Source organism: Cynara cardunculus, assembly GCF_001531365.2.
Source record: "Cynara cardunculus var. scolymus isolate 2C chromosome LG 6, CcrdV1, whole genome shotgun sequence".
Taxonomy (NCBI): domain Eukaryota; kingdom Viridiplantae; phylum Streptophyta; class Magnoliopsida; order Asterales; family Asteraceae; genus Cynara; species Cynara cardunculus.
This window is the reverse complement of record NC_037533.1, coordinates 1,177,986-1,199,529: the sequence shown is the minus strand read 5'-3', so window position 1 is coordinate 1,199,529 and position 21,544 is coordinate 1,177,986. Positions and strand designations below refer to the sequence as shown.

Below are 21,544 nucleotides of genomic sequence, written 5' to 3'. Positions count from 1 at the left end.
AGGAGGAGATACTACTGGATTCCAACAACAACGCCTTCCCTTTTGGAATGAATGATATCGATCACTTTGACCAAAATACCCTTTCCATCACCTCCCAGACCTCTTCTTCCTTTGAAGACTTCTCCTCCTCTTTGCCATTCATCTTTGACCAGCAAACCCTAAATTGTTCATCGTTTGGTCAACAACATTTCCTCAACCCTTTCATTGACCATGACAAATTACTGTTCTCTCCTTACGACAACACTACTACTGTTACTGCCGGCAACATCAAGCTTGAATCATCGCCATTGTTTGATCAAGATGATTACTCTGTGCTGTCTTCATTGTTGGATGATGTCCAAAACTGTCATTTTGTACATGATCATGTGGGGAATCGGGTAATCCCCGACCCGAAAGTGCATGAGGTGGAGGAAGAGAGAAGGTACGGATCCGGATCCGGATCCGTATCGGGATTCAACATGGGGAAGAGTGGTAAAGCCTCTAAAGTCGAAGGGCAGCCATCGAAGAATCTAATGGCGGAAAGAAGGAGAAGGAAAAGGTTGAATGATAGACTTTCCATGCTTCGATCGGTTGTACCAAAAATCAGCAAGGTACAACTCTCGTATTTTTCTATTCATTTTACCTTCTTCTTAAACTATATAACCTTGACTCACCTTTCGGTTAACCGGTTCGGTTCGGTAAACTCGAACCGGTGATTTCTTGAAAACAAACCCTAGATCTTACTGATTGATCTATCGTTACAACAAAAATCGGGTTTATATGACGTCATAAATGTTCAAGCGTGTTAATCGGCTAATTCACGAGATTTTAAGTTTATAGAATGTTTTAAGACGTACTAAACCGACACCCTTTTCAAATAGAGCGTGTTTTATGAAAACAAGTGTCATGTGAAAATACGTACTCATATGACATTTTTCTCGTAAACCGTTCTTCATACGATTTTATTTTAAAAAATATAATATAACTTATTGCAACACTTTTATATCGTCACACCGTTATTTTGACATTTTTATATTCTATAAATTCCATTTTTACCGTAATGGTTCATTTTAGCTTTAATTTTGAAAAATATTAAATTCCGGTATTTCGTTTCAAGAACGTGTGATACCTAAAACGACGTCTTTTTTTTGCCCTTTTTGTCTAAAAACCCTAAGATATCGTTGTTCTTTTATCGGAAAAAATCAAAACAACGTTGTTTTATATATTGTACGCTACAAATATACGAATAGTTGCATTTACGATACATAAAATGGCGTAAAAAATTCCATTTGAGCGACGATTGATGCTTACGGTTTTGTAAATGTTAATTCGTCGTAATGTATACCATCCAAAATAATTAATATTACATTTGACTCGACACATAATTTAAAATAGATATGTAACAATCATTTTGTTCTTTACTAAAATTAGAGTATGTCGATGAAGAGAGAATGTGTATTAAGGTGTGAAATGTAAGAAGGAATTGAGATGCACTGAAATGAACCGGATCAATCTCTGTATCAAGCGCGATTTACAAGGGGATTTTAGATTAAAGTGATCAAGGATGCAAATCTTTTCTTACGTTTCTCACCTTAACTCTCTCTCATATATATATATATATATATATATATATATATGTTTGTGTGTATAAATCTTTCTTATCCTTCTCATCATAACTTACATTCTCACCGAAATCGAATCTTATATATGTGTGTATATGTATGTGTATGTATATATACATGTATATAAATATTTTGATGAACGTGAAAACACCATTTTTTTTATTTTATCAAATCTAAATGTATTTTGTACCATAAGCTTAAAAAAATGTAATACTTTTATATGTTATATGGGCCGTACACTTGTTTTGTTCTATGAAATTAATTATTGTAAAGCAATCTATTATGACACTCAGACATTTTTGTCGTCATATAAACCTGATTTTGTTGTAGTGACACTACAACAAAATTGGCTTTATAGGATACTTCCAATTTTTAAGCGTCCTAATAGATCTCTGTATAGGACTTAATTTATAGGACCAAAAAAATAAAGTGTCATATCTAAAGACGTTGTAATAAGTTTATATGACGCTTTTTGACGTCATAATAAGTTTTTTAGGACACTTTTAATATAAAGCGTCTCATTAGCAACTTTATATGACACTATTTGAAAAACTGTCCTATAAAAATAAGTGTCCTATAAAAATAAGTGTCTTATAAAACAATGAGTTTATAGGACGCTTTCTCAAAAATGTCCTATAAAGTTGCTAATGCGACACTTTGTATTCAAAATGTCCTGAAAAACTTGTTAAGACGCCTAAAAGCGTCATATAAGCTTTATATTTTGGTGCTATAAATTAAGTCCTATAAGGCGGTCTATTAGGACGCTTAGAGATTGTGGGTGTCCTATAAACTCAATTTTGTTGTAGTATGACTCGATGTTTTGAATAGGAAAAAACATTGCTATAAGGATATGTACATCATGCATTAAAACTTGTACGTTGAAGTCGAGAATTTACGTACGATTATTTTATTTAATATTCTAATATTAATTTTAATTTTTTTTTTTTTTAAAAGATGGATAGAACATCAATACTTGGAGACACAATAGATTACATGAAGGAGTTGATTGAGAAGATAAATCAAATGCAAGAAGAAATGGATATTTCCTCCAATCAATTAAATTTAATGAATGCAAAGCCTAAGGAAATATTTATCAGAAATTCACCCAAGGTACATATTTCCATTTTTTTTATTTTTTTAATAATAATAATATTATTATTATTTGGAAAATTATTTATGCGTTAATTAATTTGTCGGGTTTTTATTTTAGTTTGACGTGGAGAGGAGAAATACAGATACACACGTACAAGTCTGTTGTACAAGTAAACCCGAGTTGCTGATATCGACAATGACGACGCTTGAAGCACTCGGACTCGAGATTCATCAATGCGTTATCAGTTGTTTCAACGACTTCATGATGCACGCTTCTTGCTCTGAGGTAATTATGTATTCCTTTCGTTTGTTTTCTATCCGTGTATCGGTTAACCGTGGATTTTGTTGTTTTTTTTGAAAGCGCTCGGAAATTATCACTACAACAAAATCATGACACTTGTAGACGTTGTAGCAAGTTTTTTAAAACGTCTTTAAAATAAAATATTTTATTAGCTATTTTATAGGGTAACTTTATAAGGGTCCTACAAATCCATTTTTTTCGGAACTTTTGTGTTTTATAGGGCATTTTATTAAATACGTCGTGTAAAATAGGTAATACAACACTTTATTTTTTAAAAAGATCCTATAAAAATTTGTTACGACATCCAAAAGCGTCTTGTACAGTTATTGTAATACTTTTAGATATGACGCTTTATTTTTTAGTTCTATAAACAGAGTTTTATTGCGGTGAATGTTTAAAAAACAAATTATTTTACAGTCAAAACATTTAATTTCAAGATTTTCTTTTTTGGTATTTAAAAAATACACCAATAATCTTTTTTTGCACTTATTAATTTTTACAAAATATTTATTACATTGATTTAATCAAGAAAATGCATTTACTTGTGAGTATTTAATATATCTGATAAAATTTCCATGTATTAATTAGTAAAATTAAATACCAAAAATACCCTTTATTTTTTGAAAAATAAGAAATATTGTTGTACTTTTTTTAAGACAAAATGCATTTTTTAAATTGATTTTAAATGGTGATTTTAATTTTGAAATACAGGAAATGGAGCAAAGAGTAATTTTAAATTCAGAGGATATAAAACAAGCGTTATTTAGGAACGCAGGATATGGAGGAAAGTGTCTATAAGTATATATCCGACGGTTCATGACCTTTCGCGACGGTCGATTATTTTTATTTTTGGAATTTTGAGATTAAAAAAAAATTCATAAGCTTTAAAATTGTAATTTGAGTGATTATTATTGAGGGGTAGAATTGTAATTTTGTTAGACGGGAGAGGTTGTAGCTTGTTATCTTGTGATTGATTTTTGTCATTTATAATAAAGGTCATCTTCCTTTTCTTTTTTACCCTTTTCCTTTTTGTCATATGCTTTTTGCTACATGTAAATCCAAACCATCTAATCGCAAAATCGGATTGGTTAAAATCGGTTCGATTTCAATGATTTTGATTGAAAAAGATAAGTTGGTCGATACATTTCGTTTTATGTTCTGGTTTGAAAATGAAACGAGGTAGTAGGGTTTTTACTGAAAAGAATGACGGGATCTGAAAACAACGACGATGACTGGTTCTTGTTAAACTGAATCAGAGCAACGGGTAAGTTGTTTCTTTTGTTGATTATCGTTTGTTTCGAACTACGATCAACTTATTTTTATATAAGATAAAAAAAAACATAGAATAATAAGAGAAAAAAAAAAGTATAAAACACAAAAAAAGTCATAGAAAATGCTTTTTGAAAATTAAAATAAAAGAACTAAGCATATTCTAGTAAAAGTGATTTGTACTATTTAAAAAGTTTATATAATATATATATATATATATATATATATATATATATATATATATATATATATATATAGGTAGAGATTCAAACGAGAACACTTTCATTTTACGAGAATGTGAGAACACCCTTATCATATGTGATAATACACGTGAGGGGACCCTATGATGTGCGAACGACGTGTTCTACGACTTAAGCCTCGCCAAAGGTTGTCTGCGTCTATGATTTAGCATCACATGCAATGGTCTTGATGGATTATAATATCATATCAATAACACCCTTATCGCATGTGATAATACTTGTGAGAGGGCTTAATGGTGTAAGAGCGACTTGGCTCGCAACCAAGATCGCATCGAAATCGTTCGTGTCTTTGATTTAGTATCACGTGTGTATCATATGTGATGGAATAATAGTATCACATGTTATTGTCTATAGTAAAAAGGTTTTCTCGCGTTCTCGTAAAATGAAGGTGTTCTCGTTTGAACCCTTCCCTATATATATATATATATATATATATATATATCAAAAAATCAGTTTCATATATTGTTTTGTCGATGAAACAATACAATAAATATGAAAACCAAACGTGTTAAAATCAACTAAAATCATCCAATGATTTTGATTTTAAATTATGATTCGTATTGTTTTATATGTTTTGTTTTTGTGTGAATATGTATAACTTATGCTTTCTCATGTTAGCATTCTCAATCTGATACTTGTTGCAAACCACCGTATAAAAACAAACACAAGTTCTAACATTATTTCATAAAACGTATGCTAATGTAAACTCAAAATACCACATTCCCACCCGTTAATTATACACAGTCAAACCCGTTTCTGACATTTTATAGGTCATAGGCGTATATAAAATTAGGGACCTTCGATAAATACGAAAAAAAAAAAACTCAATAAATGTTTTTTATTAGTAATAAAATTAAATACAAGAAATGCTAATAATTCCTGGAGCAAAGAAATCTTATTTTTTTTCTTTATTATAAATAAGAAAGTATTTAAGATTTACGTACTGCTTATCACGTAATTAGCAACCAAGAGTATAATGTATTAAAAAACAAGGATGGTTTTGAAGTCCTAAAAAAATATGAGTTATGGGCCGTTACTAAACACTTACTTGGTAAGTGCTTACCGGATAAATTTTCTTATCGGAAGAACATGAGAAGGGCCAAGAATCTTACCAGGTAAGAGCAATGAAAAAGATAGAAAGTCTTACCCGGTAAGTATGAATGACGACCCTTACCCATGTAAGCACTTACCCAGTAACTTGTTGCATTCGATATTTTTTGATGTACTAAAATCTTACGTATTAAAATAAATTATAATGTTGAATCCTATCGGTAAGCACTTACCGGGTAAGCATTTAAGTAAACAGCCCCTTAGACCATCTCTTATGATTGGTAAAAAAATTTAAAGGTAATAATTTTCTTAGATTATAGCAAGAAATATGTTCCATTTTGATACAAAAAGAGAATTCATGTAGATGATGTAATCGACAGAGTCGATGAGAGATCAATGATAGATAAGATTATTAAGATTTTCTAGATAAGTAGAGAAATGAGGATCAGTTAAAATATGGAAGAAAAGCTTATTCGTTGAGATCCAATAAGAATAAATAATGAATGAGACCAATAATCTGCAAGTTCAATGAATGATTGTTTGAACAGTTAAATATAATCTTTTGGTGTGTAGTGGAATCCCAATTAAAAACGAAGAAGTCAAATAAATGATGAAAATATTTGAATTTCATTTTCCTTCTTTTCTTTACTAAAATAAGACGTTAGGATTAATACATTCAGTATGTGCAATTTATTGATCAACCATAAAACCATGAAACACGTCATAACTCATAAGAACATCAGATAGATCGTCAAACAATAGTACAATATCATATGTAGAAGCAAAAATAGATAGCAATAGTCAACAATAGCAAACACATGAGCTTAAAGTTGTTATCCTTTGAATTGTAGAAGTACAAAAACAGTCAAGCATATAGAGATAACAATAGCCAATAACATTAGGCTTTGGTACTGGATAATAGATATTAGAGAGACAATAAGCAATAGCATATAACGAATAGCCAATTATGTGTATTTTTTTTATTTTCTTCTCCAATGAAATTAATTAATACATTTTCGGGACCTTATTATCTACTAAATTTTTTTTTGCCTCTTATTATATGCTACAAGTTTTTGGGTCTCTTTAATGTATTATTTTTTTAGATTACTACTATATACTAAGGAAACATTTTGGGCTCCTAATATTTTTGGGCCATGGGCATGCGCTCGTGCCATCCTCCCCCAATGATGACCCTATATACACAGTGGCTACGTAGCTCTAGTCACGCACACTTGTGACTTCACAAACTCGTTATACCTACCAGTCCCTTGCCAAATCTCTTTGTGACACCAAAATGGACCGACATTTGAACCTTAGTTAAAATCATACACAAACTAGTATCTCTGTGTGGTTATAAAATACTCTCTCAAATCTTTTTGGATCACTCAAACGGTATTTCCGGATCCGTCCGTCTCTGGGTCTAAGATCTAATATAAACACTTATAAGTGATCGGCTTGTCCGCATTGAGTTTAAATCCCGACTTAAGTGACCAAGTCTAAGCGTTGGTAAAAATGACAACACTTAGCTAGTCTTAGCTTTGGCTCACACCCACACCTAATGGAGTGTTTAACTCATAATAAAAAGAGAAGACATGGTAGAAAAAGAAGAATACATACAGATTACTTGCATAAAAAAAAGTACAAAGCTGTCAGCACTTCTTTTTCCACTTTGCTGCACAAAACGTTGGAAAAACCGATTTTTGTAGCCTCGGGACTTCATTAAAATGTTGGAACGGATCAGACCAAAGGAAGAGGGAAAAAGGAGAAGTGGGTTAGAAAGTGATGAAGATAAACACGAGAAGATGAGGAATAACTCTAAAAAATCGAGAGTTATCAACCTTCCACAATTTCATCATCTGAATAATCCACTTATCGAAGTCGATCCAATCCCAACACACATTTTTTTTCCTTTCCAAAATGCCTAAATCGAATATAATCAGAATTTCACCGAATCAGCCAATAACCCATGCATTTTCAAAATAACTCCCAGACTTACTTGTTTCACAAGGAACAAACCATGCCAACACAAAAGTATTCCAATTAGCATAATATCGAACACCATATTCTCTTGGAACATTTGCCATACTGATATTAATTTAAATCCAACGGTCTTTCACTGAAGACCAGCAAAACCTTCGATTCTCGTCCCAATATAGCATATAGTTGCCTATAATTCTCGACAACTTAATCTATTTTACTTATCAACCTTGAATACACGTCAAGAGCATCCCAACTGAAACTCATATCACATCACACCTTATTATAACAACCCAATGCCATCGTTTAACACAACGACAAATCTCGATATCATTTCAATAGCTTATTCGTCTTCCTTGGCATACAGTGTCATTTACTTAATAACATAACAAACCACACCATGATATCATATGCGAAAACCATCGTGATACCTATTAAATACTCAGTAGACGTTGCTTTCTTCACACTAATCATAACACTAGTATTAAAATAAGGGAAAATACTTGGTAAACGCCTGACTCGCTTGAGCCACTTTTCTACTCAAAGAAAAGCTTATAAACACAACCCCTTATAACATCACTATCTGAATCATCATATACTTCCCATCAGCTTAAGTCTAAGCTATCAACATTCTAGTTACTTAAACTAAGGGGTCATTTACTTAAACACTTACCCGATAAGTACTTACCGGTAAAATTCAACACTATCGCTTATTTACCGGGCAAGATTTTATTCACTAAGAGTCCTTGTCCTCACTTACCGGGTAAGACTAGAGATTCTTGGTTTCGCTCTTACCGGGTAAGATTCTTAGGGGCTGTTTGGATCATGGGAATTTAGTGGAATTGAAAGGAATTGGAATGTCCAATCCTTCGACTAAATTCCAAATATGATGTTTGGTTCACAGAGTATAGGTGAAGGAATCCTTTCAATTCCTACAAATTCATTCGGTCACTGATTTCACGATTCCACTTGATGTACCAAGGATTTCAAATTCCTTTCCTACGAATTCCTTAGCCCTCATCCAAATTCCAGATATTAGTAATATAAGTGAACAATTTCAAATTTTATCTGATGTTAATAATGTAATGTGGTTTAATGATAATTTTAATTTAAAAAAATATGACAAAAAAAATCATAAAAGATCATTTGTTGATATTTAATTCCGATTCCAAAGTTGAATTCTGTGAACCAAACAAAAAAAATTCCAATTCCGTTAAGAATTCCATTTCAATTCCATGCAACCAAACGCAATCATAAGGCATGGTCAAATTCCATCATATTCCATTCCATTCCCTCAAAGTCAAATTCATTTGATGAATTCCAATTCTATCGAATTCCATTCTACGAACCAAACGCCCCCTTAGTCTTTATCATATTCATCCGGTAAAGTAAATTGACTTGGTAGGCGCTTACCAGGTAAGCGTTTGGTAAACAGCACCTAAGGCTCTCACAATTTTGTAACACCCACAAATCCAAAATTTACCTCAATAACAAATAATCAACAAATATACGGTCCATCAAGGATCCATTAATACAAATTTCCTAAGATCTCTTCAATATTAACAATGAAAATAAATAAATCTAGCTGAAGCTAAGATTCTTACCGAAGTTTAATAACCCGAGCTTCTAACATAAGCATGAATTAAACATTCCTACTAGCAAACCGTTAACTGAAGTTAAAGACCTTCCAGCCTAGTGGTAAAGGCTTGGGCATGACATAGTCATGAACCCGAGTTCGAGCCCTGGGAGGGGAGTGTTGACGACATTTAAGTGGGGCCATGTTTAGCCTCCAAATTTGCCAGGGATTAGTCGGGCTTTGGCCCGTACACCCTTAAAAAAAACGTTAACTGAAACAACCTTTGTCGCAAGGTTTACAACATACGATTTCTCATGCTAGCATTCTCAAGTTGATACCCGCCTGAAAATATTTTAGTTTGAAAACAATGGTTAGACCGAAAAGTCTAGTGAATTGCTTGCAAATCACCGTATTAAAACAAATATAAGTTTTGCTGTTATTTCATAAAACGTATGTTAAAAATGAATGCACACCCAAAAGACCACATTCTCACTCGATTAACCATACACAGTTGCCACATAGCTCTTATCATGCATGTATGTGACGTTATTAACTGGCTAAACACTTGTGAGTTCCTTGTGCAGTAAGAAACATATTCATATGGACAAGTTATATAAGATATATTTGTTCTCTCTCTCTMTATATATATATATATATATATATAGAGAGAGAGAGAGAGAGAGAGAGGAGGTTTACTTTGCAAACCACGTTATTTATACAAACCTCATTCAACCAATCATAATTTTTACTTTGTTCATTTTTTTTGTAATTATGAGAGGTTGATTAATCATTTTTATTGTGCAGAGTGTTAATCATGGATATTATCATCTTCATTATTTTAATTTTAGAGAAATACATGAAACAGTTTCATTAAAATTTTATTAAGTATTATATGAAACAATTTCATAACCATATATGAAACAACTTCATCAAAAAAAAGTATTATATGAAACAATTTCATGAAAAAAATTTCATAAGATTAAACAATGAAATCGACGGATGAGGTTGGTTTGCACAATTTGTAAAAATTGGATGGTTTGCATTTGATCGTTCCCCCCTCTGTCTCTCTCTCTCTCTCTCTCTCTCTATATATATATATATATATATATATATATAAAAGATCATGGTCATACAAACATTATGTTTTATCTTATCATATCTATTTATAATTATTAAATTAACAATGAATAATCCACATATATCTTCTCAATAATATGAAAAATTCGTAAATACATTTCTTTCATGCCGTGTTTTCTAATAATTTAAATTAAATAATAAAAATGTACATAAATATTTTGTCACATTTAAAAAATTTGGCCCACCATCCAAATGGGCTTTTTACATCGGTGGGATTGGGCTTCATTGATTGGAAAATGGGCCAAGAACTGCTTGGACCAATTGTATGGTGATGGATTTGTTAGTTTTTATATATTTTTTCTAGTACTTCTTTTATTTAAATGGTCATATTCATTCATTGTATTTTGAGAAAAACATAATACATAATGTAGGGGTCGTTTACCAAACACCTACTTGGTAAGTGCTTATCGGTAAAAATTGACACAATCATTTACTTATCGGGTGAGAATTTAGTCCATCAAAACGACATCGTATGCAACAATTTACCCGGTAAGCACTTACCGTGGTATGAGTCGTTGCTCTCACTTACCGGGTAAACTCTTGGTCCTTATATTGCTCTTACCGGGTAAGATTTTTGGTTCTTACCATATTCATCCAATAATATAATGAGATTTGGTAAGCGCTTGCTCGGGTAAGCATTTGGTAAACGGCCCCGTAGTAATCTCCATATTTAAGGAATTTTATTTAAGATTTAATAATGAGGAAAAGAAAATTATCTTTAGAGTGAATTACACCGATGGTCCTTGTCGTTTCCTTAAATTTTGGATTTGATCCTTAAAACAAACTATTTACAAATTTGGTCCCTGACTTTTCCTTTTTCATAACACTCATAGTTCATCCACTTAACAATTTTAGTTAGCGACCGTTATTAAGGACTAATCGATCTTTGAACAAACTGTAGGAATCAAAAGTATAATCTACTCTAAAATTTAATGAGATTCACGGGTTTTTTTATATCTATTAAAAAATTTTATATTCAAACATAAATCAGATTTCTTAAAATAAAGTATATATTAAATAAAAATCTTTATATTTATTTAAAAATATTATATTCACAAAAGAAATTTGGTCTTAAGAATCTCAAGTCTAAAAAAATAAAAAAAATCAAGATAAATATGCGAGCAAAATACTGAAAATTAAGTTCGGTTAAACTACAAAATAAAAAACACTGATTATTCAAACAATTAAGAAAACTATCACTACAACAAAATTAGATTGATATAACGTCAAAATAAAATTAAGCATCCTAAAAACTCATCTTTTTATAGGACACTTGTTTTTATAGAAAACGTTTTTAAATAGTGTCATATAAAATTGCTAATATGACGCTTTATATTATAAGTGTTCTAAAAACTTGTTAGAACACCTAAAAATGTCCTACAAACTTATTGCAGTACCTTTAAATATGACACTTTGTTTTCTTATAAATTAAACTTATAAAGTGATCTACTAGGAGACTTAATCTTTTTGGTATCATATAAGCCTAATTTTGTTGTGGTGATAGTTTTTGGTATCATATAAACCTAATTTTGTTGTGGGATTGTTTTATTTGAAACAACTTATATTTTTTTTTCTACAAAAGCACTTATTAACTTATTATAAGTTAGAAAGGTTTAACTTCTTCAAAAACTATTTATTACCGGTTTGACACCGGTATAAGTTGTTTATTCAAACACTCAAAAGTGCTTATTACCGGTGTCACACCGGAATAAGTCAATAAGTTGTTTTTATAAGCAATCCCAAAACACCCCCTAATTTTAGAGCAGATTATCCTTTTGGTCCCTATAGTTTGTTCAAATACCAGTTAATCTTTTATAATGGTTGCTAACTAACATTGTCAAATGAAGAGACTATGGGTGTTATGAGAATAGAAAGTAAGAGACCACCAATACAGATAGCCTATTTTAGGAAATAAACCTGAAATTTGAACAAACCACAAAAACCAGTAATTCACTCTTATCTTATATCATTTCCTCCAATTAAATTGAATATAATTTCATTTCATAATCATTATTTAAAAATGTATCGAGATATTATTTAATATTTTAATCACATAATTAATATCAGCGTATCAAAATAGAGAGAGAATCTTGAATATAACATTTATAATTAAGGTATTGTTTGACAAATATAAGCTAATTTGGTTCTTAAGTTTTCATTATCATCTACATAAGCTACTTTATTGAAACGTTAGTTAGAACAGTTTTTTGACACTTTTTTTTTATTATAACTCTGATTAATATTAATTGTTATTTTCTAATGTTAATTATGAATAAATATTAATAAAAAGTAATTGTTTCTCCATGAATAATCACTACAATAAAATCGGGTTTATAGGACACTCCCAAATTCTAAGCGTCCTAATAGACCTCTCTAGGACTTAGTTTATAGGACCAAAAAAATAAAATGTTCTATCTAAAGGTGTTGTAATAAGTTTATATGACCTTTTTTAACGTCGTAATAAGTTTTTTAGGACACTTTTAATATAAAGCGTCTTATTATCAACTTTATAGGACACTATTTGAAAAATTGTCCTATAAAAACAAGTGTTCTATAAAAAAATTGAGTTTATAGGACAATTTTTCAAAAGTGTCATATAAAGTTGCTAATGCAACGCTTTGTATTAAAAATGTCCTCAGAAACTTGTTAAGACGCCCAAAAGCGTCATATAAACTTATTACAACGCCTTTAGTTAGGACGCTTTATATTTTGGTCCTATAAATTAAGTCTTATAAAACGGTTTATTATGACACTTAGAGATTGAGGGTGTCCTATAAACCCATTTTGTTGTAGTAAAATTCAAAAAGAAACCAAGAAAACCCCCATAACAAACACTCCAAGACAACCATGAACCAACATTAACAGATCGTTTATCAAACGCTTATCTTGGTAAGTGTTTACCAAGTTATATTACCTTAACTTATAAATATGGTAAGGACCAAGAACCTTACCCGGTAAAAGCGAAAGCAGTGACTGAGAATCTTACCCGGTAAGTGAGGACAACGACTCTTGCTCGGTTAACGCTTACCGGTTAATTTTTTTTGTATACGATGTCGTTTTTAATGGACTAAAAACTTATCAGGTAAGATAAGTGATAATGTTGAACGTAGCAGGTAAATGCTTACCAAGTAAATGTTTGGTAAATAACCCCTAAAAACAGTCTTTTAGACTGAATTCTCCGTTGTAGCATCAATCTGCTCAAGAAGAAATAAAAGTCATTTAACTATTAAAAAAATTGTTTTAAATTAGGTCAAAAATATACATTTTAATCACTTTCAAAAATACATAAGTTTTGATAACGATTTTTAAGGTTCAATAATTAAAATTATATATATATATCTCCAAAATACAAAAGATGTTCAACTATTCACAATGTCGCTAATACCATTTCCCAATGGGGACTTGAGGCACATGCCGACAAATAAAAAGAATTATGCTTAATACATAGTGAGTTCAGACAGTTTTAGTCATTAATATAAACGGTAAACTGATAGAATGCTATTTAAATCACCATTTCCAAAATAAAATGTATTTAAAGAGAATAGTAATGATTCACGGTCGATACTCTTATTCGTACTGAAACTTACAAAACATCTTTCTCAAAACCCACACTTTTTATGATGAAAACTCATTAACGAAAACAATCATTTAAATATGGAACCGAAGCCCAATACACACTCAAGAATGTATACATCGTAATATTCGAACACCGAAAACATGAATTTAACTTTATTATCCAAAACATCAAAATACGGATAAGGTCTAGTATCTAAAATCCCAAATTATGGATAACATTCCATAGCAAAACGACACCAAAAACATGAATAAACTCTATATCCAAAAACAACGGTGACGTGGGAGACCTATTTCCGTTGAACATGGCAGGAATACAAAAATATGCCACGTATCGATATTATTGAACTGCACCTCACATCCATTGACTTTGATGCACATTATATCAAGTGTCACCTCAAGTTCTCAGTACCTTTAGTGCACACCCCTACCTCGCATCACCTCAAGGTCACAGTACCTTTAGTGCACACTCCCTACCGAGCATCACCTCAAGAATACTAAATATTAGTGCTCACTAATTGAGTGTCACCTCAAGGTTCCCATTCGACCTTTAGTGTATATCCACTAGCCTTCAATATATGAACCGCAAACTTCCTACTTGATAGCACAAAGCAATTAACCCTCATGCATAACGGTTAAAGCATTACTCTCATAATACCCACGATCCCAGAATTCAACTCATAAGAGTTCACCTACGTAATACCGAGACAACCATAGTGCCTACTCGAGCATTGATCACAAAGTGATAAAATCAAGAATCCTCAGTTATCAAAGACGACTGAATCATATGCCTATGGATCAAATATATTATAGTCTATATTATATGAATCCAAAAGAATGATCGATATACTCAAAGCATATAATTCCAATAGATATGCAATCCAAATAACGTCCAAAACTCAACTTTGAGTAATTTAAAACCGGATTGCCCCCCAAACTCATATGAGTCAAATTCTAAACAATAAACTCTATAACTCATTTGACTACACAATAAAAGTCAACATAAGTCAAAATACACATTTATCTGATGTTTAAGCAAACTCATGCTCCAAATTATGATTCGGTCAAAAAACGCACCATTGTTGTGATAAATCATCTCCAAATGAAAACCATACAATTTATACTTCCAAAATATCTCATAACCCAATAATATGCATTTTCTAGATGATTTATAGAATCAAATACACGATAACTGTATTTTCGTCAAATAAATTCCATTTATGCAATAAATCATCAAAATACTACACTGTTATCATTTATTTATTTACCAAAATGTTCAAATACCCAAATATAAGCATTTTATAAGATTTATAAAATCAAATATAGTCAAAGATCAAAATCTCATAAAGTAATCTACACATTTGATAAAAACTGATAGAACACTTCAATACTTCAAAATGGACATTTTTGGCATGTACATAGTTTTCACAAAACAACTTGAACTCACTTTGCTAGGTAAGGTTCTAGGCTCCAAACACGATCTTTAGTTTCCAATGGTAGATACCTGAGGTCCACAAGCAAACATCACCAAGAACACATTAAGAACAATATCCAAACCTAGAGACACAAAATATTTATACAAACTTCAAATCCACTAAAAATCCCAAACATAAATCTTAAAATACTCGACAGGGATTATTTATTCAAACTTGAAGTCTCCCATCATGGATCTTCGAATTCTATAACTCTCATCTCCATTTTCTCCAAAACCTTTCCAAAAATCAACGCTAAGTTTCTCGGTCAGCAAAAACAAGAGAAGAATTGGAATGGGGAAGAAAACCCTAAAAATCGGCTCAAAAACTGATCTAGGCTTTCGAGGCCACTTTTGGTGCGACTTAAGTCATCGCCCACCAAGACACTTCATCGCTTGGTGTGTTGGGCGATGAGGATCCTTATCGCTCATCCCATTGAGCAGATAGCAATCATAAAAACCCAGACTTGGACGATAAGCAAGATTTATTGGGAAAGCTTTGAGCGATGCATGCTTTATCGCTTAAAACATGAAAAAATTCATCCAAGTCAAACATATATCGCTCAACACAGTTTTCAAAGGCCAAGTCACCAACATCCTTTTGGCCGATAAACACTCTTTCATCGCTCAATACTTCAAATCTTCATTGGGCGATGAACAACCCTTATCACTCATTAAGAACATTTATTGAGCGATGAAGCTAGATCTGACAGTATCAAAGTTTAAATTTCGACCAAAAGTCATCAAAATTTACAAAATTTTCAAATAAGCACCAAAATTGATGATTTAAATGTGTTTGTATCCACCAATAACCAAATCCTATAGAAGGAATTTCATCAAAACATTGAAATTAATAGTGAACTTGATCTTTTAAGCACAAAAGTCGAACAGGAAGTTGTGAGTTAATACGAGTACTGCTCCATCGAACAAAAACGAACAAATTGCTTGAATCTGCTGCTGATTAAATGATCATATCGATAATGATTAATCGATTATGCTCTAATATCAAATGTGAGTCTCGATCGAACAGCAATTCAAGAATTAAGATGAATATTGAGAGATGAAGATCAAGAACATGAAGAAACCAGCTAATTACTCTTATTCATGAAAGAAGTAAACAACAAACTTTGTCAACCAGTCGACTCTCATGTGAAAAATTACAAAATGATCAACATTCTAATCTTCGTCCATGTCACCTATGTCACCTATTTATAGGTGACATTTACAAGTTAAAGCCCAATGCCCTTAAGTCCAGTTACAAATATTACAATACAATATAAAGCAAAAGACTTTATAAAACTTTCAAATACTTAGGACGATTTTAGTCTTAACAGAATGATTACCTGAACTATCGACAGACTCATTATGAAACTAATATCTTGAAAAAATATTTGATTTGGAGTATCTATTAGAATAATTGTTTGATTTGACACTTTAAAAATAGTTATTCTTACAAACACTGTTTGGAGAGAAAGGATCACTTTTATGAATTGAACTTGAGGCAGTTTTGTAAGAGAACACAAAATCAATATCAGTTGAATCATTATACGGTGAACGAACAGTAGTGTAGGGACTAATTTATTCAGAAGATACAATCTTTTCTGAATTCTCTTTGATTATCTGCTTAGTTTTGAAAATTATATGTTCAAGTTCTTTGACTCTGTTAGATAAAACATTTCTTTCTCCAAAACTCAAATCAAATTTCTTTTGTAAATCAGATCTCAAACTCTACTCAGACACAAAATCTGTTTCTAATACAGATAATTTCTTTTAAAACTTTAGAATTCCCATTTCAAAAACTTCCCGCTCATACTCAAAATCAATTTCCAACTTTTGTCTTTTATCAGATATATCTTTAAAGAATCCAACATTCTTTTTCTCAATTAATCTTTTCTCACTTGCAAAACCTTTTCTTTCATCTTCTATCATTTCTAAAGATTAGAAATTTGCTTTGTAAGATCTGAACTTTTCTTCTCAAAATCTTTTCTTTCATTTCCAAACTTACTTCTTTCTAATACAACCACCTTCTCAAAATTAGAAACTTGTTTTGAAAGTTTCACAATTGTCATCTCACAAGATTTAATTTTGCTTTCAAAAACTTTTCTTTCAAGCCCAAATATGTTTTTCTCATTATCTAAAACATATTCAAGTTCAACCACAAGGGTGGTGCGTGATTGGTTTGAGCTTGGCTCCAAAGGTCAAAAGTACCAGGAGATCTCAGGTTCAAATCCAAGGAAGAATAAAAATGCCCTTGTGGCCACGGAGGTTCAAATGCGATGACTCTGGGCTATCTGCAAAGCAGGTGGTTGCCCTGGGATTAGTCGGCTCGCATAACGGGTTGGATATCCAGGTTAATCAAAAAAAACCTATTCAAGTTCAAATATTTTCTTGGAGTATTCAACACTTTTCTTTTCATAATCAGAATCTTTTCTCTTAGAATCTGATTTCTTTTCAAACTCAGATCTTTTTCTTAAGTCGAAGATTTTTATTTTCCACAACTTTATACTTCTATAAATCATTAAGCTTTGTAACTGTCTCTACCCATCCCATATAGAATTGACCTTCAGGAGTATCTAGTTTAATTATTCTAGGTTCTTTAGATATCTTGATATAATCCTGTAAAAAATCAAAAACAACAAATCAACACTAAAAATATGAACACTTATTACCTGACAAATGATCATTAATCAAAATGGTTATTAGAAGATTTGAAAACTTTGACAGAAAGAAATGAGCATTTATGTCGTACAACTCTTTCCAACACAACCTATTATGTGCGATAAACATATATATATATATATATATATATATATAGCACGAAACTAAATCAATTATATAGCATAATACCTGAGTGACAAGTAACCTTACCACACATACCTTCTGTGATATATTGTATATCGCACACTGCTTTGTGAGATAACAATGTCGTTTCACGATATAGACCTATGAGCAGTAGTATATTGCACACCACTTTGTGCTATAAACAATTTTGTTGCACAGACCTACTCGATGAACAGTGGATATCGCGTAAGCCTTGTGCGATAACCCACTTATGTCGTACGAGTCTTGAGAGATAAATTCCTATGTCGTGAGATAACCTTTACTTGTCTCCCATAACACGTGTGATAACTATGAAGATATAATGTGGGATAACTTTGAATCAACACTTGTGCAATAACTCTGACGAATGTGTGATAACCTTGAATCTTGATAAAAAGATGCATATGTTCGATCCGGAAACACCAAAAACATGATTAGAACTTGATTATGATGCTCGAAACTAGTGCAGAAACACAATCAATGAAGTCAATCAACACTAATTCGGATCAAATAGCAAGAATTAAACCAACTTGCTCAGGAACAAAAAATGAGTTTGGTAAACCAAAATTCCACGAAATTTTCAAAATTCATGATCGACACTTCAAATTAATCAATTAACCTTCATAGGATTGATCTATCATGTGTTTCTGACAAATCTGTATCAAAAGGTTAGACAAAAACAATCAAAATCATCAAAATCAAATCAATAACAGTCAACATTTCAAAAACTTGAAAAACTTCAAAATTTTGTTCAAATCTTCTTCAAATCAAATTGAATCTGCTCTGATACCAATTGATAATCCCAGTAATCAGATAACAAGGTAATTCAACAGAACAACAATTTAGAGAACAAACCATCATGTATATCGATTAGTTTCTCTCTTTACATGTTTTTTATTAACCTGGATATCCAACCCGCTATGCGAGCTGACTAATCTCAGGACGACCACCTGCTTTGCAGATAGCCCGGAGTCACCGYATTTGAACCTCCGTGGCCACAAAGGGATTTTTATTTCTCCTTGGATTTGAAACTGGGACCTCCTGGTACTTTTGAATTCTCTTTACATGTTTCCCTCTCTAGAATATTTAACAATGGAAGTCCTTCCTTACAACTACCATTACAAAGAGTATTTATATGACTGACTTAAATAAGAACTCAAACGACAGTTAAACTCTAACTAAACACTGGCTTTTGACAACTATTGACAACTTTGACTTTCTTTGATCACGTTCACTCTCATCTTTGACCATTCTTCAAGTCTTCAATCTTGGTAATTTCGGATACAATATTCTTGACATAACACACGTCATCAGTCCGTTAACAAATAATATCAGTTCTATGCAGATCTTTCTCCATATTAACATAATTAGTCAATGGTTAAGTCGGTCACTCAGGTAATTAAATGTTTGACATGTCAAATACCATATACCACAATAAAAAATTACAGTACATTACCAAAAATACGAATAAAAACAAAATAATGTTTTCATTCGGTTTATCCTATTAAAATTGTATTTATTTATTTTTATTTTTATTGATTAACCTGGATATCCAACCCACTATGCGGGCCGACTAATCCCATGACTACCACCTGCTTTGCAGATAGTTCGGAGTCACCGCATTTGAATCTCCGTTGCTACAATGAGATTTTTATTCCTCCTTGGATTTGAACTTGTGACCTACTATTACTTTTGACTTTTGGAGTCAAGTTAAAACCAATCAAGCACCACCCTTGTAGTTTAAAATAGTATTTATTTGATATGTATCGTAACATCAGTCATTAATAACTTCAACTGTCAGAAAATAAAAAATAAAAAATTGGAAATTAATATTACAAAATTCATTATTACAAAGTCATCATACCATATGTTTATTCTGTCTCATATTTTTCAAAGGTTTGAAATGTTTGTAGTTTATTTTTTTTAATTAATTTAAAAAAATATTATAATCCAATATTTTTATTAAAAAAATATAATAATAATCATATATAACTTGCACGCTTCAACGTTTTACATTAATGTTTACAAGATTCTCCAAAAAAGTGGGTCCCACTACAACTCCTTCCCACCTTCCAATCATTCGTTCTCATCCTTAAATTTAATTTTTTATGAAAAAATTGTTGTAAAATAATAAATTTTTAATAAATTACACTTGTGGAGTTATGGTTTGAATTTTATTATAAATTGGTCCTTTTCCCTAACGGAGTTAATTTTTAATCTATTAAATCCGTGTAATTTGGTTAAGTTAACTTTTTGTATGTTTTTTGAGTCTTTTTTAATTAAAAATTATATATTATATTGTATTTAATTATTTGTATATACACACATTATATATATATATATATATGGGTTGGGTTCACGTGAGATCAATGATTTTTCGTGAGACCCGCAAGACCAATTTATGTTCATCGATTAACTTTATAAGCTAATGATTTAATGGTCTAAAATTGCACGGTGGCAATTTTGTGTTATAGAGAAGTCTCGTGGCAATTATGTAATTATGAATGTTCAAATTGTAGATCTAATCCAAGGGTTGAGAATTGGTCTTACGGGTCTCATGAAAAACCCTTGGTCTCACATGATATCAAGTCTATGTATGTATATGTAGAGTAAAGTTGTGTATCATTAATCACCTTGTCCACAATCAGTCTCCTCGTTTCATTTCTTTCGGTGCATGCCTCCTCTGTGCACCTCTTCCCCTTCCCCTTCCCCTTCCCCTTCTCCTTTCTTGGTGATACACATGTTAATGATTTTAGTGTCATCAATCATTTTAGTGTGACTGAGATTCACTTGAGAACGATTAGGTGATAAGGCAAATGAAAGTTGAAACTCTGAAGCTTTGAGTTGAACACTTGAACGAAGAGGATCAGAAGCTAAGTGAAGACTCAGAAGATCTGAGTCCACGTACTTCTGATCCATACTTAGGGGTTCGGGCAGGGGAATGATAATGAATGAAAATAAGATTAAATTTTCATTCCCTCTAATTTAACATGGAATAGATATTTGGGTTTTTCCCCTAACCAAAAACCCGTTTAGGAATATTGTCCAAGTATGAATCAGAAGTATGTGGACTCAGAGCTTCTGAGTCTTCACTCAATTTCTGATCCTCTTTGCCTAACGGGTAGTTTGGCAACTTCAAAATCATCTGGTGCAAAATAATTAAGTGGTCATTATGGTTAAGAAGATCTATATCTTATATTTAGTCTCAGACAGAAAATGAATTTTTAGATTTTGTTTCAAATCAATAGTTTGAATGATGCAAAATTACCGTTTTACCCCTAATATTGTGTTAAATGGAATTCACTTTTGACAAAACTTCTGAACAAAAAATAAAAAATAATTAATGGTTCAAGACAATATATGATATCATATTTGTCTTGTGTTAAATGCAATTAATATTTAATAATAGTTGTTCAA

At 31.6% G+C, this 21,544-nt stretch overlaps 1 protein-coding gene across 1 annotated transcript; it reads left to right on the top strand.

The window, feature by feature from the left end:
- LOC112514869 (transcription factor bHLH93-like) lies at positions 1-3,941 on the top strand. The gene is made up of 4 exons (XM_025121499.1): positions 1-590; positions 2,556-2,711; positions 2,812-2,979; positions 3,706-3,941. Exons 1-4 carry the CDS (start codon positions 48-50, stop codon positions 3,790-3,792), a joined length of 954 nt encoding a protein of 317 aa, XP_024977267.1. The 5' UTR covers positions 1-47; the 3' UTR covers positions 3,793-3,941.
- The last annotated feature ends 17,603 nt before the right edge of the window (positions 3,942-21,544 follow it).